Source organism: Phyllobates terribilis, unplaced genomic scaffold (genome assembly GCF_046119375.1).
Source record: "Phyllobates terribilis strain yellow unplaced genomic scaffold, ASM4611937v1 Scaffold_12__6_contigs__length_324123572, whole genome shotgun sequence".
NCBI lineage: Eukaryota > Metazoa > Chordata > Amphibia > Anura > Dendrobatidae > Phyllobates > Phyllobates terribilis.
Window position 1 is genome coordinate 29,899,338 of NW_027362772.1, and position 26,665 is coordinate 29,926,002.

The 26,665-nt window shown below is 47.5% G+C and overlaps 1 protein-coding gene and 1 long non-coding RNA gene across 2 annotated transcripts in view; one reads left to right on the forward strand and one right to left on the reverse strand.

The window, feature by feature from the left end:
- Window positions 1-22,512, reverse strand: part of LOC141171979 (phospholipase A2 inhibitor 25 kDa subunit-like) — a 37,041-nt gene extending 14,529 nt beyond the window's left edge. Inside the window, exon 1 of the mRNA XM_073655728.1 lies at window positions 22,325-22,512. Coding sequence (XP_073511829.1) covers window positions 22,325-22,376 — 52 coding nt within the window. The 5' untranslated portion in view covers window positions 22,377-22,512. The remainder of the gene's footprint in view (window positions 1-22,324) is intronic.
- Window positions 16,893-26,665, forward strand: part of LOC141171982 (uncharacterized) — a 152,065-nt gene continuing 142,292 nt past the window's right edge. The window contains exon 1 of the long non-coding RNA XR_012252403.1: window positions 16,893-17,365. This is a non-coding gene — a long non-coding RNA (uncharacterized lncRNA). The remainder of the gene's footprint in view (window positions 17,366-26,665) is intronic.

Sequence of the window (26,665 nt, forward strand, 5' to 3'; positions counted from 1 at the left end):
GAGGAGGAGGTGGATGATGGGAGTAGTGATAGCAGTGACGGGGGGGGGGTGCCTCATGCGCCAGATCCGGCAGCTCGAATCCCCGGGAGTGGATTTCTCCCAGTTTTCATTTGGGGACGAGGGCTGTCCAGATGAGGCATCAAGGAAGAAGAAAAAAAAGGGGAAGAACAAGATTTTGGCAGAGGAAAAGTACATGTATCTCCCCATTCCTGGGTCCCCCCGGTCCCACTGAGTGCCCGCTTCCCACCCCGGCCTGGGTTCTGAGGTGGGCCCAGTGCATCGGGGCGGGAAGAGTAATGTCATCAGGGTAAAGGCAATCGTCCATGCTGAGGGTAGCATGGGGGAGGGCAAAGTACCAAACAGAAGGATGGTGCCGGAGGTCCGGCTGACCCGGACCCCCACCTCAGTGGTAGGGGGTGTACCTTTGGGGCCCCCGGCGTATGTATTATCTGCTGGGTCTGCGGGGGCACTGGGACCACCCCGCAAGAGTGACGGGTCGGCTGTGATAGCTGTCGCCGTCCTACCCCCGCCCGCACCATCGGCGGGGGGGGGCCGGTCAGCTGGGGCCCCCTGCGAGCCCGCTTCCTGGGGCTATGGGGGCCTTGGCGCCGGTATCTGCAAAGGGCGGAAGGAATGCCGTGGCTGGGGTGCAGCTGGCCGTATCCCGGACCGCGCCATCGGCGGTGGGGGCGGTGACGTCGGGGTCCCCTGTGTGCCTGCCACCATCGGGGGCTATAGGGGCCTCGGCGCCGGCAGTGAGTGAGGGCGGGTGTGTGGGGGTGGCAACGGCGGCTATACAGCCGGCCGTGTCCCAGTCTACCACCTTAACAGGGGGCACAGTGCTGCCGGGGTCTGCAGGGGTTCCGGTGCCAGTTGTCATACCCAAAAAAGCAATAAAAGCAATAAAAACATCTAAAGTAACCACATCTAAAGCAACAACAGCAAAAACATCTGAAGCCCCGCCCCCAGCCGGGGGGGGGGTGTCGCGCCGTCGGGGGCTCCTGCTGGCAGTGTCTCACCTGGGTCAGTGGGGTCCTTGGCGATGGCTGATCCCCCCAGGGGAAGCTTTCAGCGGGCAGAGATGGAGGAGCAATGCTCTGCAGCAGCTCCCATTGTTGCTGCAAGCCAGGCTAAGGGAGGGGGCGTGTCCGGCTCGAGTGGCAGCAGTGAGGGCTGTGGAAACACAGCACACATCCCGCCTACACCAAAGCCCAGGCTCCATACAGGAACTACAGCTGGCCTCAATCAGTGAAAGAAAAGGGAACTGTATGAATAGCAAAGGAGGGGCAATGGAAAGGGGTCTGGAGTGAGTGCTACAGGGTCAGTGATAGGGAAAAAACTGGATGTGATGGGGGGGAGGGGAAAATCGCAGGGCCAGGATGTGAATGGTGAGAATGGTGTTAATGGAGCAAGTAGTGAGAATGGTGATTGTGTGGAAATGGAGGAATGGCCACCTCTGGGAGGTGGCAGTGTGAGTGGTGAGGCTGGCTGTGTGGGTGGAGAGGCTGGTGGGGCCAATAGTGTGAATGGTGGTGTGGGGCCCAGTCCATCGCCCCGCGCAGGTGGTGCCGGCATTGGTAACGCTGACATGAATTATTCTGGTGCAGTGTCGGGGCCCTCCTCACCCCCAGGCTCAGATGGCGGAGATTTCCACCGCCGTTTCGTACAGGCCCTGAGGCATGGGGAACGGTCGATCAATGTAGAGGGGAGGAATGTGGACCTGTCCTTTTGGCTGGATAAGCACGGACAGGCCGCCTTCCAAGAGAAAAGGGGGGGTGAGACCGTATGGTCTCTCCCTACAGCTGGGCGAGGGGTGTCCAGAAGGAATGTGGTCCGTCTTCGGTGGAGGGGCAATGAAGCGTGCCCCACAAGATCTAGGGTGGTGAAGCTCCTTCTGGAGATGGGTTTCAGGGCGGGTGACATCTTTGCCCTGATACATCCTTTTGGTGCCCCTTTTTTCGATGTCAGTTTCGTTCGGCCGGAGGGTATGGAGCTGTTCTGGTCGAATTATGAGCTGGCAAAGGAAAATCCTGACTGGCGGGGTCTCGTCGCGGAGGCGATATCCCGCCAGAATGGGCCAAAGAGAGTGACTGTGCTGACGTGCAACGAGTCACTTTCTGGGGTCGACATAATGACCTGTCTCAGCCGGCACGGTGAGATCACAGAGCCACCCAAGAAAATCATGGACGAGGGCATCTGTTCAGGGGGCTGGACCTTCATGGTGCGATTGAAGAGGTCTGGCGGCACTGTCACCCACATCCCTTCCTCGGCTTTCCTTGGGAGGGATAGGATCCTGATCTTCTACCAGGGCCAGCCGAAGGTGTGCCACAGGTGCGGTGACCCCACACACTTCAGTGCAGCATGCAGGGTGCAGAAATGCACTTTGTGTGGTGGGGTGGGCCATCTCGCTGCCTCCTGTGGTACAGTTAGGTGTCACCTGTGTGATGCCGTCGGGCATCCGTTCAGCCGCTGCCCTCGTTCTTTCGCCAATGCCGTCTTTGGTCAGGCGGAGGATGGCCATGTTGGGGTAAGTCCTGGCAGTGCGCCCAATGCTGAGCCGGAGGCTGGTGAAAGCGGAGGGGCTGAGGGGCCAGTGAAGAACAGTAAGATCCGGGGCCCCTCTTGCCAGAGGAGGCAGGTGGGGCACCTGGTGGGTAAAGGGCAGGGGGGTCCTCAGGCAACTGGGGTGATGACTGTCCCCCCTCCGGGTGCCTCAGCAGGGGCCACTGAGGCCCTGGGGGAGGAAGCACTGAACGAGGAGACCAGGAGGATGGAGAGGGAGGAGGCGGCTGTGCATTCGGATTCCTCCCAATATGAAAGTTTTGGTGAGGACGAGGAAGCGCAGCCTACAGCAAAGGGTGACAGTAAAACCCAGGTAAAGTGGCGTAAGAAGAAAAAGAACAAAGGGAAGGGGGTTATAAAATCTGCCCCCCCCCTGACCAGGGTGGTGCCGACGGAGGGCTCCGCGATCTCCCCTCTGGTCCCCGTCTCCAACCGGTTAACAGCCCTTGAGGACCCTGATGTGGCGGGGGTCAAGGGCAAAGAGCCGGGGGTGCCACCTGAGGGGCCTGTGGGGGGTGGCGAAGTTCCTCCCTCAGGGGGGATACCGTCTTCCTCTGGGGGGAGGGTCTGCCCCTGGACTTGGGGGTGAGGAGGGCCGAGGGGGCTCTATGGATGTATCAGTGTGCCTCAAGCGCCGGGAGCAGGAGGATAGGGGTTTTTCCTCAGAGAGTGAGGGGGGTGGTGGTGGGAAAAAGAAGGCCATCTAATTCGATCACCCAATGGCTGCACCCGCCCCATTGACGCTGGCGTCCATTAATGTCGCCAGCATAAAATCAGATGCGGCTAGATTCACGGCCTTTGATTTTCTCACCCGATTTGAGGCTGAAATTTTGTTTTTGCAGGAGACCAGACTAACGGACATGGGGGCCATTCACAAGGCAAGGAGTGAGTGGAGGTGTGGGCCCTCCTACTGGTCTCTTGCGGCCGAGCCGTATAGTGGGGTGGTGGTCCTTTTTAAGACCGCAGCGGTAGAATGCCGGAGGGTTATTGAAGTAGAAATGGGGAGGTGCTTGGTCCTAGACGTCTTCATGGGGGGACATGAGCTTCGGCTCATATACATCTATGGTCCCCAATCAAAGTGGGACCGTAAGTGTCTCCTCCTGAAGGTCAAGCCCTATCTTTTTACGAGTCGGCAGGTGGTCTTTGGAGGGGACTTCAACACTGTCACAAGATTACGTGACCGGGGAGGCTCCAATGGCCGGCTGGCTTACGATAGCGTGACCCTGAATAGTATAGCTAGTGATGCTCGCCTGGTGGATGTCCACATCCGGTACACCCCGGGTCACAGTGGTTTCACCTATTATAGGGGAAGTTGTAGGTCTAGAATAGACAGGTTTTTTTTGAAGGAGGAAGCCATCTCCTCAGCAGTGTCCGCTGTCGAGGTGGAATTCTCCGACCACTGTTTAATTTTCTTTTCCTTGAATGTTTCAGAGACCCCCCGGATGGGGAGAGGACTGTGGAAGCTGAATTCATCCCTGCTGGAGGAGGTGGAGGTGAGACAATCTTTTGAGGATTTTCTTCAGAGCCAGGTACCCTTAGTGGATCTGTGTAGCGCTAAGTCTGAGTGGTGGGAGATGTTCAAAGATCGGGTTGCTAGTTTCTTCCGCCAGCTCTCCAGCCTCAGGAGCCTGAACAGGTACCGCCTGTACCAGAGCCTGAGGAGGAAACTCGAGCAGCTTGTCTCGACTGGAGGTGACCGCGAGGAAATCTCCAGAGTGAAGTCTTTGCTCAAGAGGAGTCAGTATGATAGGCACACATCTTTGGTTTTTGAGAGGGATTTCGGGAAGTACCGCTCGCCTGACCCCTACAGAAATTGTAAGTGAATAGAAAAGTAGTGACTGGCCTGATTGATGGTACGGGTTCCCTGAACAGATCCAAATCAGGGATCCTGGAAGTCGTCAGTTCCTTCTACTCACGCCTCTTGGGAGAGAGGGAGCTAGATCGAGACGTGTCATCGGCTTTCCTGGCTGAAGCCATTCCTGAGCCAGGGGATGACCCCTCTCTCAGTGTTTTGACTGAGGCAATCAGGGAAGAGGAAGTGAGACTGGCCATTGATGGGCTTCGGCTGAAGAAATCACCAGGTCCAGACGGCTTAACGTCTGAATTTTACAAGACTTTTAGGGACTCTTTGGTCCCCCTCTTAGCGGAGGTGTTTAATGAGTGCCTCTCCTCGGGTACTCTTCCCTGTTCAATGAGGAGGTCGGCCCTGATTATCCTGTGAAAGGGTAAGGACTCGTCCCATATTGAGAACTGGCGTCCCATAGCGCTTCTCAATACGGACCGGAAGGTGCTGGCAAAAGTGCTTTTCAATCGGTTGGTGAAATTTGCACCCGGGCTCCTTTCGGGGTCCCAGCATTGCTCTGTTCCAGGCCGCAGCACATTTAGTGCTGTACTCGGTGTCTGGGAGGTAGTGGAGCAGGGTAGGGCTGGCCTCTGGAAGGGGTTCTTGCTGTCCCTGGATCAGGCGAAGGCTTTTGATCGGGTGAACCACGACTACCTCTGGTCCGTCCTTTTGAGGTACGGTCTGCCTGGGGGGTTCGTAAATTGGTTAAAAGCATTATACGCAGGGGCTGAGACGTTCCCACTGGTGAATGGTTGGTCTGGCCAACCTTTTGAGGTGGGATCTGGGGTTCGCCAGGGCTGTCCGTTGAGCCCGCTGTTATACGTGTTTGCCATCGACCCCTTCTTAAGGAGGATCGAGGGTGGACCGTTGGCGGGAGTCTGGATGGACCGGGCGGCCCCGGAGGCCACCTTCAGGGCAGTGGCGTACGCCGATGATGTCTCCCTGTTTGTATCCTCGAGAGAGGAGGCGGACTGGGTGATGTCTGAAGAGGTCGGTTACTCAGAAGCATCTGGGTCAATGATCAACCAGGAAAAGTGTGAGAGTCTCTGGCTGGGAGGGGGAGACCCTGGTTTTGGTCTCCCGGACACCCTCCCAGAACCCCAAGCCACAGCAAGGATCTTAGGCATCGAGTTCGGCCCAGGGGATTACCCCCTAAAAAATTGGGAGGGCAGGCTGAATATTGCCGCCCAAAAGGTGGACCAGTGGAAGGGTTGGACCTTGACCCTCAGGGAGCGGGTGAACCTGATCAAGGGTTACCTTTTGCCTTTGCTGAGCTATTTGGGCAGCATTTGCCTTTTGCCAGAATCTCTTTGGACAAAGGTCTACGGCCTGTTTTTCCAGATGTTATGGGGAAACAGGCTCAACCTAATCAAGAGGGAGGTCACGTACCGTACGAGGAGACTAGGCGGGTTGGATATGGTCAACCCGGTAGTATTCCTAGTGAATGCCTTCCTTAAGACCAACATTGCCAACCTCTGGCCGGAGAGGGCTCCTCAGTGGGAATTCTCCTGCAGGGGATGGCTTCAGCCCTTCTTCCAGGAATGGGAGGCAGGGGGACGAGTGAAGGATCTGCGCACGCTGCACGGGCACCTCCCGGCTTATGCTGCCCTGGTTTTGAAGGTAATCTGCCAGTGGGGTCTGGGAATGTGGGAGATCAGAGCCATGCCGAGGAAATTCCTTGACAGGAGGGTTCTGTTGACTAGAGATGAGCATGGTTCTACTCGAACTGTTCGCCAATCTCAAATTCGAGCTGTTTTGGGCGGTGTTCGAGCCGTTCGGCGAACACGAACGATTTGAGAAAAATTCGGCTGTTCGAGGTTATGTTCTATAACTGTTCGTGCACCAAAATCATAACTGGATTTTTTCTCAGTAATGATGAAAATTAATGTTAATACGCAGTTTGAGTGTACAGCGGGGTGGGGGGAGGGGCAGGGGATGGATCTCTGCAGGAATAATGAAGATCTCCATTTTTTTTTCTCTTTCCCGCATTTGCAGTGGGGAGGTGCAGTCTGTCAGCCTATCAGCAGCGCACACACGGAGTGAACTGCTGTTTTTCACACAAGCAAGGGCATGTGTTATTGGCAGTGTATGTCACATGTCCTTGCCCTATAAGACCAAGCCATTTTCCCCGTCGCCACCATTTTCTCACTGCTGCAGCTGCGTGTTAGACGGCACCGCTGTTGCTGTGTGCACTATACCTTGTTAATTTCAAGCCAATTTTCGCACAAATCTACAGATAGCTTGGGAGTAGGGAATAGTTGTGATTGCAGTCCTTTTAAGGACTAGGTTACAGCATTTCCCACGACTTTTATCAGGCAGGTCTGTGCTCTTAAATAGATAGATTGTGGGAGTAAAGACTAATTGTAATTGCAGTCCTTTTCAGGACTAGGTTACATCAGTTCCTATCAGTTTTTGCCAGGCAGGTCTGTGCCAGTGCTGTGCAAGTTTTTTTCACAGCATTTGGCTGAATCTAGCAAACAGAGTGTGTTAGTCAGTGGAGTAGCCTATCTGTGTTGCAAGATATACCACCTGTGTATAGAATACCAATTTTTTTACTGCACCTAGTGAAGTAAAATCTTTTGGGCATAGCATCATTCTATTAGTCCATCTATACTGACCTCCATCAGGTTGCAAATTGAATATAATTTTTTTCTGCATCTAGCTCTGAAAAAATATTTGGGCTTCTAGCAGTGTGTGGGACTTTCTCTATTAGTCCATCTATACTGACCTCCATCAGGTTGCAAACTGAATATATTTTTTTTCTGCATCTACCTCTGAAAAAATATTTGGGCTTCTAGCTGTGTGTGGGACTTGTTCTATTAGTCCATCTATACTGACCTCCATCAGGTTTCAAATCGAATATAATTTTTCTCTCCACCTAACCCAGCCAATAGTTTTGGCCTAATACCACAGTTTGGCCACTCAGCTCTGCTCGGTTCCCATCCATTGTTTTTTTGTGCAAACAACTCCAGAGTTGTGAATTAGTTAACCACCAAAATGAGTGGAAAAAGGCCTGCTGCTGGTGGAAAGGGGAATAGGCGTGTTGGTAAGGGGAAAAAAGGTTGTGTCCGTGGGGTAGGTGTTAAAGCAACAGTAACATCTGCAGAAGAAAGACCATCTTCCAGCCAAACTAAAATGTCTACTTCTTTTAGCGGACAATGTGATAAGATCCCTTTCTTACGGCCACGCCAATCGCTACAAATTCCAGATGAGGCACAAAAACAGCAGGTGCTTCAACGGATATCAAGTGCTCCTTTAAGTGGGCTCTCCTCCACATCAACTTCAACATCACAAATACTCCAGTCCTCAAAGGTGTCACCCCAATCGCACTTGCTTCCTCACAGCTCCCAAATCTCCAGCTGCCCGTCTGAGTATGAGGTAGAACAGATGGTTGAGTCTGCAGAGCTGTTTACTCATACTATAGCCTGGGAATCAGAGGTCGACTCCAGCGCTTCTGTGAATCCAGACGAGGAAATGATCTGCACTGATGCCCAGAATCTTTATGAGTCAGATCCAGGACCAGACGCAGAAGGTTCTGACCATAATGTAGACCCTCATTCCCAAACTGTAACTCCTGTTGGTGGAGACAATGAGGAAGACGATGATAAGACTCAAATACCTGATTGGAGCGACAACTTTAGTTTATTGTCAGGGCAGGAACAGGTTGGCTCTGAGGACGACGGGTGTGATAATGCACAGGGTGATGATGATGAGGTTGGAGATCCCACTTACTGTCAACCCACAGTCAGCCAAGAGATGAGGTCAGCAGAGGAGGTGGAGGAAGATGCTAGTGACGACGAGGTCAGGTTGCGCCTTCCTGGACAGAGACGTAGTACTGGAAGCATGTCAACAACTGCATCCTCAAACACAACTCTGCCTCTCACCACAAGTCGTGGTGGCTCTTCAGGTCGCATGGGTGCTAAGCCTTGCATAGCCTGGGCATTTTTTCAGATCGATAAAGATGACCCAACTAGTGTTATCTGTAACATTTGTCAGCAAAAGCTAAGTAGAGGCCAAAAAATACATAGTTTGAGTACTTCATGCATGAACCGGCACATGGACATGAAGCATAAGTTGCAGTGGGAAGCTCAGTGTGCTACAATGCGGCCTAGCCGGCCGGGCCAACCACCGTCTGGCATATCTTGTGCATCCGCGGCCTCTTCATCCTCTGTGACTGGGGGGACAGCAGTCACACCTGTTTTGGGGCGCAGACCTGCCACCTCTTTACCCGCAACAGCCAGCGTGATTGGCAGGTCATCATTTTCTTTGGAGGTGGTAACACCAGCTGGTGTTGAGCGCTGTCCGACATCGATAGCACCACCTTTGGATTAAGGCAACCTAACATGTCCGCCTGCATCTTCCTCACAGACCGGCAGTTTGCCGGGGACACCCTTATCAACCCCGACTAAGCACAATAGCAAGCCCTCGGTCCCTCAGATGTGGACAAGTAAAAGACCATTTCCTCCTAGCCATGAGAAAGCTAAGAGGTTGAATTTCACCATCTGCAAGCTCTTGGCTACAGAAATGCTGCCTTTCCGCCTGGTGGACACAGAGGATTTTCGAGACCTTATGTCCGTCGCAGTGCCCCAGTACCAGATGCCCAGTCGGCACTACTTCTCAAAGAAAGGTGTGCCTGCGCTCCACCAGCATGTCGCACACAACATCACCGCTTCTTTGAGAAACTCTGTGTGTGACAGGGTGCATTTCACCACAGACACTTGGACGAGTAGGCATGGACAGGGGCGTTACATGTCGCTGACTGGGCACTGGGTAACTATGGTGACAGCAGGACAAGGGGCTGCTGTCCAAGTCTTGCCGTCCCCACGAGTTGTGCGTCAATCCTCTTTATGTCAAAGTTCCTCCACTGCTTCTGCCTCCTCAACCTCCTCTCGGTCTTCCACCTGCACCCAAAGCCTGTCTGGTCATGCCACAAGCTTTCTAACTGCGCAGAAGGGATCCTGCACACCTCCTTACTATGCTGGCAGTAGGGCTCAACGTCATCAGGCGGTTTTTACTTTGAAATGTCTGGGAAATGTGAGTCACACAGCTGAGGAGTTGTGGTCAGCTCTGGAGAACCAATTTCATGAATGGTTGTCTCCACTGGACCTGAAACCAGGGAAGGCCGTGTGCGACAATGCTGCAAACCTGGGTGCGGCCCTTTCGCCGTTCGCATCCCGCAGCTCAGCGACTTACATCTCTACAGAAGTCGTTGGGCCTGCCACTTCACCGGCTAAAATGCGATGTGCCTACCCGGTGGAATTCAACTCTGCACATGTTGCAGCGACTGTGGCAGCACCGACAAGCCCTGGTGCAATACGTTCTGATGTATAGCCTGGGCCAACGAGATCCAGAGGTGGGGCAAATCACGCTGGAGGAGTGGTCTCAGATCAGGGACCTATGCACCCTTCTGCACAGTTTTGAAATGGCGACGAAGATGTTTAGTGCTGACGATGCCATTATCAGCATGACTATTCCGGTGATTTACATGCTGGAGCACATGTTAAACAGAATTCGGAGTCACGTGGTGGCACAAGAGGAGGTGGAGGAAGTAGAGGAGGAGGAGTTGTATGCGGAAGGGCTAACATCTGCAAGGTCCAGACGGTCGGCAGCACCAAGGCGGCAGGCATGTGAGGGTGGGGGAGATGGTTTTACCAGGGCGCATGGTAGCAGCCAAACTAGTGAGGAAGGTGCAGGAGCCCAGGAAGAAGTGGAGGACGAACTGATGGAAGACTCATCAGATGAGGGAGACCTTGATCACATTTCTGTTGTGCGAGGTTGGGGGGAGAGGACAGAGGAAGGAAGCATGATTGTTACCTCGCCACCAACACAACAGGGACTTGGTGCTCCTGGATGCGCAACACACATGAGTGCCTTCTTGCTGCACTACCTGCAACATGACCCTCGAATTGTGAGAATTAGAAATTATCCTGACTACTGGGTTGCCACACTGTTAGATCCCCGGTACAAAAGTAAATTTGCCGAAATTATTCCTGCCATAGAAAGGGATGCACGCATGCAGGAGTATCAGCAGAGACTGTTGCAGAATCTTACATGTGCTTTTCCACAAAACACCAGTGGTTCACGTAGTGAATCTCACAGTTCCAACTTGCCAACCGTGGGACCGTCAAGTGTTCAGCACTCAAACCGTAACAGAACCACAGTATCTGCTGGTAACATCAATTTTGCGGAATCATTTCACCACTTTTTTAGCCCATCCTTTGCAAGGCCACAGGAGACAAGAAGTCTGACACATAGTCAACACCTAGAGACGATGGTACAGGAGTATCTCCAAGTAAACATTGAAGCCATGACTGTGTCACTGGACCCTTGCTCTTTTTGGGCTTCCAATCTGGATAAATGGCCGGAGCTAGCCACTTACGCCTTGGAGATCTTGTCATGCCCCGCAGCCAGCGTTCTGTCTGAACGTGTGTTCAGCGCTGCTGGTGGTGTGCTGACAGATAAGCGCACGCGGCTCTCCACTGATAATGTAGACAGACTCATGTTCATAAAGATGAACAAATCATGGATCCGAAACGACTTTTCTACCCCTGTGTCATCCTGGGGAGAGTAAAAGCTTGATGATTGGTTAAAATCACCCTACCAACCGTTTTAAGCTTTCAAATTACTAATCATGTTTATCTGTATCTTGGCTGGAAAATAATTTGGGCTTTGTAGCAGTGTGCAGCACTGATTCTATTAGGCCATCTATAATAAGCTCCACCAGATTTAAAATTACTAATCATGTTTATCTGTATCTTGGCTGGAAAATAATTTGGGCTTTGTAGCAGTGTGCAGCACTGATCCTATTAGGCCATCTATACTAAGCTCCACCAGATTTAAAATTAATAATAATTTTTAGCTGCATCTAGCCCGGAAAATAATTTTGGGGCTCCGAGATGCGCAAGACACATAAGTGCCTTCTTGCTGCACTACCTGCAACATGACCCTCATATTGTCAGAATTCGAAGTAATCATGACTACTGGGTTGCCACACTCTTAGATCCCCCAAACTTTTCGATCAACCTTTTCATTTTAATAAAGACCAAAAAAATGGTCATTTTTGAAATTATAAGCATTAGCAGGTTATTAGAAACTGAAATCAAACAGTTTTCAACTCAAAACTTTATTCTAGGTGATGTTACATTTTCACAAAGGACCCCTTGTTCGAAAGGAGCTTCTGAACTCTCTCGTCCATTGAATTTGTCAGGTTTTGGATGGTTTCTGCTTCAATTGTTTTGCATGAGGACAGAATACCCTCCCAGAGGTGTTGCTTAGATGTGAACTGCCTCCCGCCATCATAGACACTCCAGAGGTTCTGAATGGGGTAGAGGTCAGGGGAGCATGGGGGTCACACCATAAGTTTGTCCCCTTTTATGCCCAGTTTGTCCCCTTTTATGCCCATATCAGCCAGAGATGCAGATGTTTTATGTGCAGCATGAGATGGTGCATTATCATGCAAAAAAATGATCTTGCTGTGAAATACCCGGTTCTTCTTCTTGAACAATGGCAGGAAGTGCTGTTTGAGAAAATCCACATACATTATGGAGTTCATCTTTAGCGCCTTCAGGGATCCTAAAGGGGCCGACAATCTCTCTCCCCATGATTCCAGCCCAAAACATTACTCCAGCTCCTCCTTGTTGGCGCTGTAGCCGTGTTTGCGTGGGGTGTCCATCAACCAGCCATCCTCCACTCCATCCATCTGGACCATCGAGCGCTGCACGGCACTCATCCGTGAACAAAACAGTTTTGAAATCAGTCTTCATGTAATGTTTAGCCCACTGGAGCCGTTTCTGCTTGTGTGAAGTGGATAGAGGAGGTCGACAGGATGGCGTATGCACAGCTGCAAACCTCTGAAGGACCCTGCATCTTGTTGTTCGGGGGACGTTGGAGGCACCAGCAGCTTCAAAAACTTGTCTGCTGCTATGACAAGGCTTTTTTGCCGCTGCTCTTTTAACCTGACGTAATTGCCTGTAGGAAAGAGTCCTCAATTTGCCCTTATCAGCACGCACACGTGTGTACTGTGAATCAGCTACATACTTCTTGATTGCCAAGACACTTCATCCTGATCATCGCACAATGTTGATTGTAGTCATGCCTTGACCTAAACACTCCACAATTTGTTGCTTCTCAGCAGCCGACACATCCTTTTTCTTTCCCATTTTGGCAGAAAATGTAGGCTGCTTAATAATGTGAGACAGCCTTCTTAAGTAGTCTTGCCTTTCATTGGACACACCTGCCAAACTAATTATCACAGGTGTCTGCAATTGCTTACAGTGATATAAAGAGCCCTGACACACATCACCATCAATGAGTTTAACTGACAAACAAACAAATTCTTCCCTTATCACTCCTAAACACTTTTTGCGTAATAATTTGGAACACAGTGTACATGTGCTTTTCCACAAAACACCAGTGGTTCACGTAGTGAATCTTACAGTTCTAACTTGCCAACCGTGGTCTGTATGGAGTTGTTCAATAAAGGGCCCAAAATTAAGATAACATAGATGGGAGAGGTCTCTATGAATAGGAATTCCTAAGTATTTGATACCCTGTGAGGGCCAGGCAAAGGGAAAGTTGGACTGGATGGAATCCTATATGGATTTGGGGAGGGAGACATCGAGGGCCTCAGACTTCGCTGCATTGATTTTAAAATTTGACCATGTAACAAAGTGATCTATTTCAGCCATAACAGCATGGATGGATATATGTGATTGAGTGATATATACTAGGACATCATCAGCAAATAGAGAGCACTTGTACTCGGTGCCTCCCACCTCAATTCACCTAATATTGGGGTTATGGCGAATTGATGAGAGCAGGTGCTCCGTCACTAGGATGTATAAGAGAGGGGACAGAGGACATCCCTGCCTTGTCCCATTGGTGATTGTGAAAGGTGATGAAAATGTTCTGATGCACCCCCTGGGCCTTGGGAGACCCGGAGCCGGACCCTTTTTGGTGGATGCTGGTGGTTGTAGTCTTCATGGCGGCGACCCTGGTCCGTGGCTCAGGGTGGTCAAACCAGTGGCGGAACTATTTATGTGGTTTTGATGTTTAAATGTCCGACTACACCACCCGTGGATTGCGGTCAGAGTGAACCACCGCTGCAGGGCAGACCGCTGAGGCTGGTGTTGTGGGTGCAGCAGAGCGTAGCATAACTTCCCACGGGAGGAGTATAGCCTCAGGGCAGTGTATGCGGAGGATGGGGTTGATGGTGCAGGGCAGCAGCAGTAACGACACGGAGTCAGTGATGCAGTCCAGGGCCTTTACTCACAGTTCTTATTATCCAGACCACGTCTGCAGGTAACAGCTGCCCACGTCGTACTGTGCTCACCAGGTGAGGGGCTCAGACAACTCCCAGATAACTTTGGAGCGCTTCACAGGACCCCCTTTGTGTGTCCTTTGTCTGGCCTTTCTTACCAACCCTTCTGTCCGGCTGCCTCGGGCCTCCTCTTGGTAAACTTGGCGCCAGTTTCCCTGACCCTATGTGGTGCCTTCCTAGTGGGTGTAGCGAGGGGCTGCGCCACATAAAATGTCAGAGCCTCCGGTTTCTAGCTGAGGGTCGTTTCCTGCCTCCACTAGTTTCGGGGACCGGTCTCCCCCTTTGGCCTGACCCCTCCACGCAGGTGGATTCGGGCGTGCGGTGGCGACTCGCCCGTCCGCACCCCTGGGATCCCTTCATTCCTCGTTCCTGGAGCCTTCTCCGCTCCTCTTCCTTCCTTCTCCCTCTTCCAGGCCTGGGCCTCTGTTACTAGGCCCGCCTCCGGAGCAGAGCTCTTGCAGAGACCCTGCTCCCTGCCACTTCTGCTCAGACTTCTCTACACTGAACTAAGATGGTGCCCACCTTTTATACTCCCTTCTCAATGCACCCAGGAACTGCTTCCTCCCTGCTCCTGCACTACAGGGTTCCCCTTCCTCAGTGTTCCCTCCCCCCACTCCAGCCAGGGACAGGGACTGTCGTGCCCATCTCAGAGGCATATTGGTCGCCCTGCCCCACGGCAATGTGGTGTAATGCATGCAGGTGTCGGGTCCTGATCCACACTCCATCCTTACCTGAGAGTGAGATATCACACCTCTGGGTGAGGTGCAATACCTCTGTAGCAACCGAGTCCTCAGGGTGCTACAGTTCCATTTATCTTCAGCCTAGGTGACGTATTGCGATACAAGGCCGTGATTTTGGCTATAAAAGGGTCCCCTAGACCCCTACCCCAAGCTTTTTAAGAGAATCATATATGGCGTGCCAGGAGACTCTATGGAATGCTTTCTCAGCATCCAACGAGAGTATCTAATTACAAATTTTTAACTGCATCTAGCCCAGGAAATACTTTGTGCCTAGTAGCAGTGTCTGCTAGTCAGCGGATTATCCCGGCTGTTAAGCAAGCTACACCACCTGTAGTTTGGACACTTAATTTTTTCAAAGGAAATGCTTCGGGACCACGGGATACTCAGTGAAGAGCATCAGGAGGCACCCCAAGGCATAGGGGCTGGGACTGGCAGTAGGATGCCTTGCGGTGGACAGCCGAGCTCGATCCTTATAAAAGCTTTTTAACTGCAGCAGCTTTAGTGGACGCTACTGGAGCTGGAATTACGCGGCTGCTGGCATGAGACTTGCCCTCCAATAGATCCTTGTAAATGGATTTAAAGTGTATTCATTCAAATTAGAGAGACAATTTAAATTAAAAAGCTTAGAGCTGCCTCCACCACAGGGGGGCTCGCTTGACCCACCAGCGGACAGGCACCAGTATTGGGAGAGGGGGGCTGGCCGTCAGGGTTCACCGCGGCTCTGGCACAAACCCGGCGACACGGAGGTGGCACGGGCAGGAGCGGATTGAACGTGTCGGCTTCTCACTTTTTGGATTTTAGAAGGGCATGACATGCCTATATTTGTGTCTCCCCCTCCTTTTACTCCTCCACCTCTTTTCTTTTCGCATGACTATATGTACTTGTCACTTTTCCATGTGTTAGTTGTGTCTTCTGAGCAGTTTGTCAGCTTTTGGACACCTTTGAAGGTATTTTCTATGTGTTTCTATGTGTTTTTGTTTGCCTGCCATTGGTTTTAATGGTGTTCGAAGGTGTTCGACGAACAGTTCGACGAACAGTTCGGCGAACACACGGGTGTTCGACGAACCGAACCGAACTCGAACACTGCGGGGGTGGCTCAACACTACTGTTGACCCGTTTCCAGAAGCCTCTGGTCCTCAAAGATTGCCCAGGTCGGGATCTGGAGGGGGGGCTAAGGTTGCTGAATTCTACCCGGATCCCCTTGAAGTTTTGGGACTTGGCCTGGCGCTGCTTTCACGGGAGGCTGTATGTAAGGGGCAACCTGAAGTACAGGAATTCCGATGATCGGGGTTGCCCCCGTGAGGAATGCTGCGACGTGCTGGAAAGCATGGAGCACTTCCTCCTCCAGTGCCCCTTTAATACAGGGGTCTACAAAGGGGTGGGTGCTTCCATTGTCTGGCCTAGGCTGGCGCGCCTCTCCTATCCTGAGTGGGTGTATGGTGCATTTGGGTCCCTTGGTGGCCGAGATCGGTGCACGTTATTCTTAGTCAGCATAGTGGTTAGGTTTTACACGTGGAATGCACGCTGTCTAGTGTCTACCCAGCAGAAAATCCTCCCCATGGATGAGGTGGTTAGGAACATTCTGGGTGACCATGGAAAAGTGCGCTCGCTGGAGTTTGACAGGCTGGGCGCGAGGAAGGCCTCCCCGCTCTGGAGGGGTCTCTCCTTCGACGTGCCCTGAGGGACAGTTAACTTTTTTTTTTTCTTTTATGGTTTTCAGATGAAGGGGCAGGTATGAAGAAAGTAGGGAGAGATAACCATAGGGACAGTTAGGGACAGAGGAGGGATAGGTAGTTTAGGTACGTGGTGAGGCAGATAGGGTGATAGGGGCAGGGAGGGACAGATAGGGACAGGTTTTTATGTTTAGGGACAGTTTTCAGATAGCAAGGGAAAGATAGGTTTGTCTTATGTGTCAGGGGAAGTGTCTGTCGCTCCGGCTCCTGGTGGTGGGCTGTCAACTTTCACCGGTAGATTTTTGTTTTCATGAGATATTGAGGTGTATGGGGCTTGCAAGCACCAAGCCATGGCTTAAGTAAAAGCTTAACGTAAGTAGGTGGTTATGACATAGTACAGAGTTATAGTACAGAGTAAGTGCTGTATGGCATATAGTATCATGCTGTTATATTGTGTGGGGTTGGGTGGGGGGTTGTGGAAGGGTATGTTATTTTTGGGTGTTATTTTTTGGCTTTTGGGTTTTCAGTCAGCATTCCGTTTCAGTTAGTATTATTTTCTTTTTCGGTCAAATCTTTTGTATTATGTTGGAGGGCAAGGAAAAAAAAAAATAAAAAAGATTAATAAATAATAATAAAAAAAAAATGTGTATATATATATATATATATATATATATATATATATATATATATATATATATATGTTTATATATATATATATATATATATATATATATATATATATATATATTTATATATGCATATAAAAAAAAAATAAAAAAAATAATGAAAAAAAAAAAGGGGGGGTTTCTTTTTGGAGTGTATAACAAGACATAAGTTTCAGTTAAGGTTTTTTTGGTTTTTGTTTTTGGCAGATAGCCATGGTATTTAAGTTAGGGGCGGTGGACTGGGAGTTATAAGTTGTCAATAGAATGAATGTGTATGTAGTGTGTAACGGCCCCCTTTTTTTCTCTTGCTCTCTCCCTGTTCCTGCGCCGGAGCCTGGGGAGGAAGGGAAGGAGAGAAAAGGTAGCGAAAGAAGAGGAGGAGAAAAAGAAGGAGGGGAAAGGTTGGCACATTCTGAGGAGAGAGGAGCAGAGCCAAGTTGAGGAAGGAAGATGGACTTTGTTTTTCCACCCTCGGGACTGGTAAAGGACGCAGAGACTCTATGGGACTCCTGTGCCTCTCCTTTTTAATGGACTCCTGGGACTCCTGTAGCTTCTGGACGCTGGTAGGGTTCCTACTTAATGTTTGGAATTAAGTAATATGTTTTCTGGACTAAATGCGTGTGTTTTCCTTTTCCTTTTAAGACGGACTTGGGTTAATATTGGGCATGTTCCTTCTTTTTTTTTCCTATGTGGTAGTATGTATGTTTTTATGGATAGGTTTTGATATGGGGGGGGGGGGTTTGTGCTGGGAAAAAGAATGTAGGGGTTTCTTTTACTTTTATAATAAAAAAGAGTTCCAGCTCCAGGAGCGTCCACTAAAGCTGCTGCAGTTAAAAAGCTTTTATAAGGATCGAGCTTGGCGGTCCACCGCAAGGCGTCCTACCGCCAGTCCCAGCCCCTGTGCCTTGGGGTGCCTCCCCGATGCTCTTCACTGAGTGTCCCGGAGGCCCGAACCATTTCCTTTGAAAAAATTAAGTGTCCAAACTACAGGTGGTGTAGCTTGCTTAACAGCTGGGATAATCTTCTGACTAGCAGACACTGCTACTAGGCACAAAGTATTTCCTGGGCTAGATGCAGTTAAAAATTTGTAATTAGATACTCTCGTTGGATGCTGAGAAAGCATTCCAAAGAGTATCCTGGCACGCCATATATTATTCTCTTAAAAAGCTTGGGGTAGGGGTCTAGGGACCCTTATATAGCCAAATTCACGGCCCTGTATCGCAATACGTCACCTAGGCTGAAGATAAATGGAACATTTTCATTTCCTTTCATAATCACCAATGGGACAAGGCAGGGATGTCCTCTGTCCCCTCTCTTATACATCCTAGTGACGGAGCACCTGCTCTCATCAATTCGCCATAACCCCAATATTAGGTGGATTGAGGTGGGAGGCACCGAGTACAAGTGCTCTGCATTTGCTGATGATGTCCTAGTATATATCACTCAATCGCATATATCCATCCCTGCTGTTATGGCTGAAATAGATCACTTTGTTACATGGTCAAATTTTAAAATTAATGCAGCGAAGTCTGAGGCCCTCGATGTCTCCCTCCCCAAATCCATACAGGATTCCATCCAGTCCAACTTTCCCTTTGCCTGGCCCTCACAGGGTATCAAATACTTGGGAATTCCTATTCATAGAGACCTCCCCATCTATGTTATCCTAATTTTGGGCCCTTTATTGAACAACTCTATACAGACCACGGTTGGCAAGTTAGAACTGTAAGATTCACTACGTGAACCACTGGTGTTTTGTGGAAAAGCACTTGTACACTGTGTTCCAAATTATTATGCAAAAAGTGTTTAGAAATGATAAGGGAAGAATTTGTTTGTTTGTCAGTTAAACTCATTGATGGTGATGTGTGTCAGGGCTCTTTATATCACTGTAAGCAATTGCAGACACCTGTGCTAATTAGTTTGGCAGGTGTGTCCAATGAAAGGCAAGACTACTTAAGAAGGCTGTCCCACATTATTAAGCAGCCTGCATTTTCTGCCAAAATGGGAAATAAAAAGGATGTGCCGGCTGCTGAGAAGCAACAAATTGTGGAGTGTTTAGGTCAAGGCATGACCACAATCAAAATTGCCAAGACACTTCATCCTGATCATCGCACAATCAAGAAGTATGTAGCTGATTCACAGTACACACATGTGCGTGCTGATAAGGGAAAATTGAGGACTCTTTTCTACAGGCAATTACGTCAGGTTAAAAGAGCAGCGGCAAAAAAGCCTTGTCATAGCAGCAGACAAGTTTTTGAAGCTGCTGGTGCCTCCAACATCCCCCGAACAACAAGATGTGTAAGCCATCCTGTCGACCTCCTCTATCCACTGTACACAAGCAGAAACGGCTCCAGTGGCCCAAACAATACATGAAGATTGACTTCAAAACTGTTTTGCTCACCGATGAGTGCCGTGCAACGCTCGATGGTCCAGATGGATGAAGTGGAGGATGGCTGGTTGATGGACACCCCATGCAAACATGGCTACGGCGCCAACAAGGAGGAGGTGGAGTAATGTTTTGGGCTGGAATCATGAGGAGAGCGATTGTCGGCTCCTTTAGGATCCCTGAAGGGGTAAAGATGAACTCCATAATGTATGTGGAGTTTCTCAAACAGCGCTTCCTGCCATGGTTCAAGAAGAAGAACCATGTATTCCGCAGCAAGAACAAGTCCCACTCATTGCTACAAGCCAAAATATTTTTTCAGAGCTAGAAGCAGATAAAATTTTTTTTGAATTTGCAACCTGGTGAATGTTAGTATAGATGGACTAATAGAACAAGTCCCACACACTGCTACAAGCCGAAATATTTTTTCAGAGCTAGATGCAGATAAAAATTATTTTGAATTTGCAACCTGGTGGAGGTTAGTATAGATGGACTAATAGAACAAGTCCCACACACTGCTACAAGCCGAAGCCCAAATATTTTTTCAGAGCTAGATGCCAATAAAAATTATTTTGATTTTGCAACCTGGTGGAGGTTAGTATAGATGGACTAATAGAATGATGCTATGCCCAAAAGGTTTTTCTTCATAGGTGCAGTAAAAAAATTGGTATTCTATACACAGGTGGTGTAGCTTGCAACACAGATAGGCTACTCCACTGAATAACACACACTGCAAGAGGCCAAAAAGGATTTGCTTTGCTAGATTTAGCCAAATGCTGTGAAAAAAACTTGCACAGCACTGGCACAGACCTGCCTGGCAAAAAATGATAGGTACTGATGTAACCTAGCCCTCAAAAGGACTGCAATTACAATTAGTCTTACTCCCAACCTATCTATTTAAGAGCAAAGACCTGCCCGATAAAAGTGATAGGAACTGATGTAACCTAGCCCTGAAAAGGAATGCAATTACAATTAGTCTTTACTCCCAACCTATCTATTTCAGAGCAGAGACCTGCCTGATATAAGTCGTAGGAAATTATGTAACGTAGTCCTTAAAAGGACTGCAATCACAACTATTCCCTACTCCCAAGCTATTTGTAGATTTGAGCGAAAATTGGCTTGAAATTAACAAAGTATAGTGCACACAGCAACAGCGGTGCCGTCTAAAACGCAGCTGCAGCAGTGAGAAAATGGTGACGACCGGGAAAATGGCTGGGTCTTATGGGGCAAGGACATGTGACATACACTGCCAATGACACATGCCCTTGCTTGTGTGAAAAAAAGCTGTTTGCTCCGTTGTGCGCTGCTGATAGGCTGACAGATTGCACCTCCCCACTGTAAATGCGGGAAAGGAAAAAAAAAAGGAGATCTTCATTATTTATGCAGAGATCCAGCCCCTGACCCTCCGCACCCCCCCCCGCTGTACACTCAAACATCGTATTAACATTAATTTTCATCATTACTGAGAAAAAATCCAGTTATGATTTTGGTGCACGAACAGTTATCGAACATAACCTCGAACAGCCGAATTTTTTTCAAATTGTTTGTGTTCGCCGAACGGCTCGAACACCGCCCAAAACAGCTCGAATTTGAGATTTGCAAACAGTTCGTGTTGAACACCGCTCATCTTTAGTCTCTAATCTGAGCTGTTGTTAACCTGTGATTTCTGAGGCTGGTGACTCAGATAAACTTATACTCAGTAGCAGAGGTAACTCTTGGTCTTCTTTTCCTGGGGCAGTCCTCATGTGAGCCAGTTTCTTTGTAGCGCTTGATGGTTTTTGCAACTGCACTTGGGGACAAGCTCAAAGTTTTCCCAATTTTTCGGACTGACTGACCTTCATTTCTTAAAGTAATGATGGCCACTCGTTTTTCTTTACTTAGCTGCTTTTTTCTTGCCATAATACAAATTCTAACAGTCTATTCAGTAGGACTATCAGCTGTGTATCCACCATGCTTCTGCACAACACAACTGATGGTCCCAGCCCCATTTATAAGGCAAGAAATCCCACTTATTGAACCTGAGAGGGCACACCTGTGAATTGAAAACCTTTTCCGGTGACTACCTCTTGAAGATCATCAAGAGAATGCCAAGAGTGTGCAAAGCAGTCATCAAAGGAAAAGGTGGCTACTTTGAAGAACATAGAATATAAGATATTTTCAGTTGTTTCACACTTTTTTGTTAAGTATATAATTCCACATGTGTTAATTCATAGTTTTGAAGCCTTCAGTGTGAATGTACTATTTTCATAGTCATGAAAATGCAGAAAAATCTTTAAATGAGAAGGTGTGTCCAAACTTTTGGTCTGTACTGTATATATATATATATATATATATATATATATATATATATATATATATATATATATATATCTATCCTTAAAATATATATGTAGATAAATAAAAAAAAATATATAAATGAATATATATGTATGTATATATATATATATATATATATATATACAGTTTTAATAAGAAGAAATAATTTATTTATAATAATAAAACGTAAAAATGACACATATTTGGAAACGTCATGTTTCTACTGAATGGTGCTATATACCACCTATATACCGGTGCATTGTACCACCTGATGGAATAAAGATATAACAATTATGCCAAATGGTGAATGATGTAAAAGAAGAGAAATTCAGAACGACATATTTTTAGGAGTCTAATACTAAGTGATCAAAAAGTTATATATACAATAAAATGGTACCAATAAAAAAAATTAATTTGCCAGGTAAAACATAAGCCTTTACCCAGCTGTTGGAAAATTTTATAACTTATTAACTTAGAATATAGTTGAATGTGGCTACCCATGAATAAATTCTTTTTTTTGGTAGTGTGTATTTATTGTACAAAATAATAAAATCTTTAAAAATTTGGCATCACCATATCCGTACTGACCTACAGAATAAAGCCAGCACTTTGGGGGAAATTTATGAGTAAGTCACAATATTATTGTGCAACTCAGAAATTCTGCCTGGTCATTCAAAGGTTAATTCTAATAATTATAATAATAATTATAATGATAATGCAACAATAAAAAGAAGAATTTAAAAAAAATGTAGCAAAAAAATCAAAGAAGCTAAAGATAACAAACCAAAACAAAAATTTAAGTTTTGAGATTTTTGAGAAAACTTACTTGTTGCTGCAAGAGTGGAGAGGAGACTCAGAATTACAGTCAGCGAGCTCATCGTTCTACTATTGAGGGCGGCTATTATTGAGAGATGGAAGCTTTGGATCAGGTACTTATCACATAGGTTTTTGAGAAGTGGAGGTTGGATGGGTCTTAGTAATTGCGAAGAAATATAAATCTCACGTTGACCTCCTCTTATAATATCCTGGCTACTCATTAACTGTGACACATCCTAGATTATGGGAGCGGTTTTGCAATGAAAGGTATCGACATTTAATCCTGCACTTGTCTGAGGTAGCGTGCTCAAAAGGAAGCTATCGTCAGAAAATGACCTACTGTTTCAATCAGGTTGTTGTATTATTGCATTTCTGTTTATTAGGAATATTTTATTTTCATATCATGATAATTAGTAAAAAAAACAGTAATCTTGGCTGATTCTTCCTGTCTATTCAGGTAATGTTTTCCGCAATTTCATTATCATCAGAGGCAGCATTGAACAGAAGGTAATATCTCTATATACGCACAGGATTCACACCTCCACCTGATGTCACAGCTCACCTTCTCCTCCTGTACAATGACTGTTAACACCTCTATATACAGTAGATAACACAGCATGCACTATTTACAATAGGTGATGTCACAGCTCACCTCCTCCTCCTCTTGTACAATGACTGATAAAACCATTAAATTATATTGTGAATGGTGGATCCTGTATTATCTACTGTATATAGAGGTATTATCAGTCATTGTACAGGAGGAGGAAGTGGTGAGCTGTGACATCACCTATTGTAAATAGTGGAAGCTGTGCTATCTACTGTATATAGAGGTGTTATCAGTCATTGTACAGGAGGAGGAGGTGAGCTGTGATATCACCTATTGTGAATGGTGGATCATGTTTTCTACTGTATATAGAGGTGTTATCAGTCATTGTACAGGAGGAGGAGGAGGTGAGCTGTGATATCACCTATTGTAAATAGTGGATCCTGTTATCTACTGTATAAAGAGGTGTTATCAGTCATTGTACAGGAGGAGGAGGTGAGCTGTGATATCACCTATTGTGAATGGTGGATCCTGTGTTATCTATGCTATATAGAGGTGTTATCAGTCATTGTACAGGAGGAGGTGAGCTGTGACATCACATATTGTGAATGGTGGATCCTGTGCTATCTACTGTATATAGAGTTGTTATCATTCATTGTACAGGAGGAGGAGGGGAGCTGTGACATCACCTATTGTGAATGGTGAATCCTGTGTTATTTACTATATATAGAGGTGTTATCAGTCATTGTACAGGAGGAGGAGGAGGTGAGCTGTGATATCACCTGTTGTGAATGGTGGATCCTGTGTTATTTACTCTATATAGAGGTGTTATCAGTAGTGATGAGCGAACGTACTCTACACTGCTCCATAATTGCCTGAGCATCACGGTGTCCGACGTGTTCGGCGCTCGGCGAGTATTTCCGGGGTTGCTCGGCGTGAGCTCGGGTCCCCTCCCTGCATGTTTGGCGCTCTTTACAGAGCCAATGAACATGCAGGGATTGCCTGCCATGCACTGTAATGCCGCAGCCATGTTGGTTGTGGCATTACAGTGATTGGCTGGCCGCACAGCGTCATCAGGTCTATATCAGACCAGGCTCCACCATGCTCGTCACAGTCACTCTGAATCAGACAGTGTAGGGAGAGGTGCTGCTGAGCTAGGGAGAGATTTGCTTGTTTCTAGTTAGTGTAGGTGTACCACCGTATATTATTCACATATCCATCTCAACAAACATTCCCTCTGAGGACTAATCCAGCTGCATATAATCAGTGCTAGGCAGGCAGGCAGTGTATCATACAGCACAAGAGGGTCCATTGAACGTCCTGTTAGTCTAGGTATTCCACTATATATATATATATATATATATATATATATATGTACATAAAGTACAGACCAAAAGTTTGGACACACCTCATTTAAAGATTTTTCTGTATTTTCATGACTATGAAAATTGTACATTCACACTGAAAGGCATCAAAACTATGAATTAACACATGTGGAATTATATACTTAACAAAAAAGTGTGAAACAACTGAAAATATGTCTTATATTCTAGGTTCTTCAAAGTAGCCACCTTTTGCTTTGATGACTTCTTTGCACACTCTTGGCATTCTCTTTATGAGCTTCAAGAGGTAGTCACCGGAAATGGTTTTCACTTCACAGGTGTGCCCTGTCAGGTTTAATAAGTGGGATTTCTTGCCTTATAAATGGGGCTGGGACCATCAGTTGTGTTGTGCAGAAGCATGGTGGATACACAGCTGATAGTCCTACTGAATAGACTGTAAGAATTTGTATTATGGCAAGAAAAAAGCAGCTAAGTAACGAAAAATGAGTGGCCATCATTACTTTAAGAAATGAAGGTCAGTCAGTCTGAAAAATTGGGAAAACTTTGAAAGTGTCCCCAAGTGCAGTTGCAAAAACCATCAAGCGCTACAAAGAAACTGGCTCACATGAGGACCGCCCCAGGAAAGGAAGACCAAGAGTCACCTCTGCTTCTGAGGATAAGTTTATCCGAGTCACCAGCCACAGAAATCGCAGGTTAACAGCAGCTCAGATTAGAGACCAGGTCAATGCCACACAGAGTTCTAGCAGCAGACACATCTCTTCAACAACTTCAACAACTTCAAGCAGCAGGCTTTCATGATAAAATAGCTGCTAGGAAACCACTGCTAAGGACAGGCGACAAGCAGAAGAGACTTGTTTGGGCTAAAGAGCACAAGGAATGGAGATTAGACCAGTGGAAATCTGAGCTTTGGTCTGATGAGTCCAATTTTTTTTCTTAATCCTGCTTATTTGCTTAAAAAGCAATCCAGAGTACACTATTTGTCTGATCCATTTGCTTGTTCTTACTGCAGAATAAAGCCAGATCTGTTCCATAGTACAGCGATAAAAATCCAGAAATTTAAACTGAACATGGAAAATATTGGCCTCCTTTTCCATTCTGTTGCAGTGTCTTGGTCAAGCTATTCACACTAGGTGTTTGTGTAGAATAGTATTAGTAAATTACAGGCCTGCTATTTAAAACCGTGGTTTTCTGTCAGACATATCACCTATAGGACTGTTCCAAAATCAGACATTTCTTCCATTTTCATTCCGTTGCAGTGTGTCGGTCAAGTTATTCACACTAGGTGTCTGTGAAGAATAGTATTAGTGAATTACAGACCTGCTATTTAAAACCGTGGTTCTCTGTCAGGCATATCACCTATAACAATGTTCCAAAATCAGATATTTATTCCATTTTCATTTCGTTGCAGTGTGTCAGTCAAGCTATTTACACTAGGTCTCTGTGTTGAATAATATTAGTAAATTACAGGCCTGCTACTTAAAATTGTGTTTCTCTGTCAGACATATCACATATAACTGCGTTCCAAAATCAGCCATTTCTCGTGAACATTGAAGATATTGTCCTCCATTAAAAATGGGCAAGGTGAGTGGCAAGAGACGGGGAAGTGGACGTGGTGGTGATGGTGCATGCAGAGGCCGTTGCCGAGGATGTAACCGTGGGCAAGCTGAAATTGTGCCACAACAAACACCCACATCTTATTGCTTGACCTTCCTGTCCCAATTACTAGGGGACCGCAGAACTCCACTATTGAACACAGAGCAGTGTCAAAAGGTAATTGGTTGGATAGCAGATAATGCTTCCAGTCACTTGGCCACCACCACCTCCACCCTATCTTCCACACGGTCAAGTCTCAGTAGCCATTAGTCTGGACCGCATATTCCTCACCCTGATCCTCCTTCCTCCCACCATGCCGAGTGCCCAGAGACAACTGATCCCACACTTGGACACTCAGAAGAGCTGTTCACTTTTCCATTTGTAGATTCATGCCTATCGCCCGGCCAGCTTCAAGCGAGTCAAGAAGAGAACATGTATAGCGATGCCCAAATATTGGAGCAGCCACGGTTACTCAAAGGCAACTGTGGGATAGTACAATTACTGTCGCAATAGGTGGATGATGATGATGATTAGACACAATTGCCAGATAGGAGGAAAACCAGGGTGCAGAAGTGGAAGAAGAGGTGGTGGATGATATAGTAACTGACCCAACCTGGCAGGGGGACATATAGAGCAAAGACAGCAGCACACAGGGGGAGGGAGGTGTAGCATCACAACAGGCAGGAAGAAGCAGTGTGGTCTCCGCAGACACAAGGCGGGAAAGAGTTCCATGTAACGCCAACACGACGGAAATTGCGAGTACAAATGTTATGTCTTCCTGAGTCTGGTTATTTTTTAAAGACTATGCAGATAACCCCAAAAAGGCCATTTGCACCACCTGCCAGGCTAGCATCAGCAGGGGTTGCAAAAC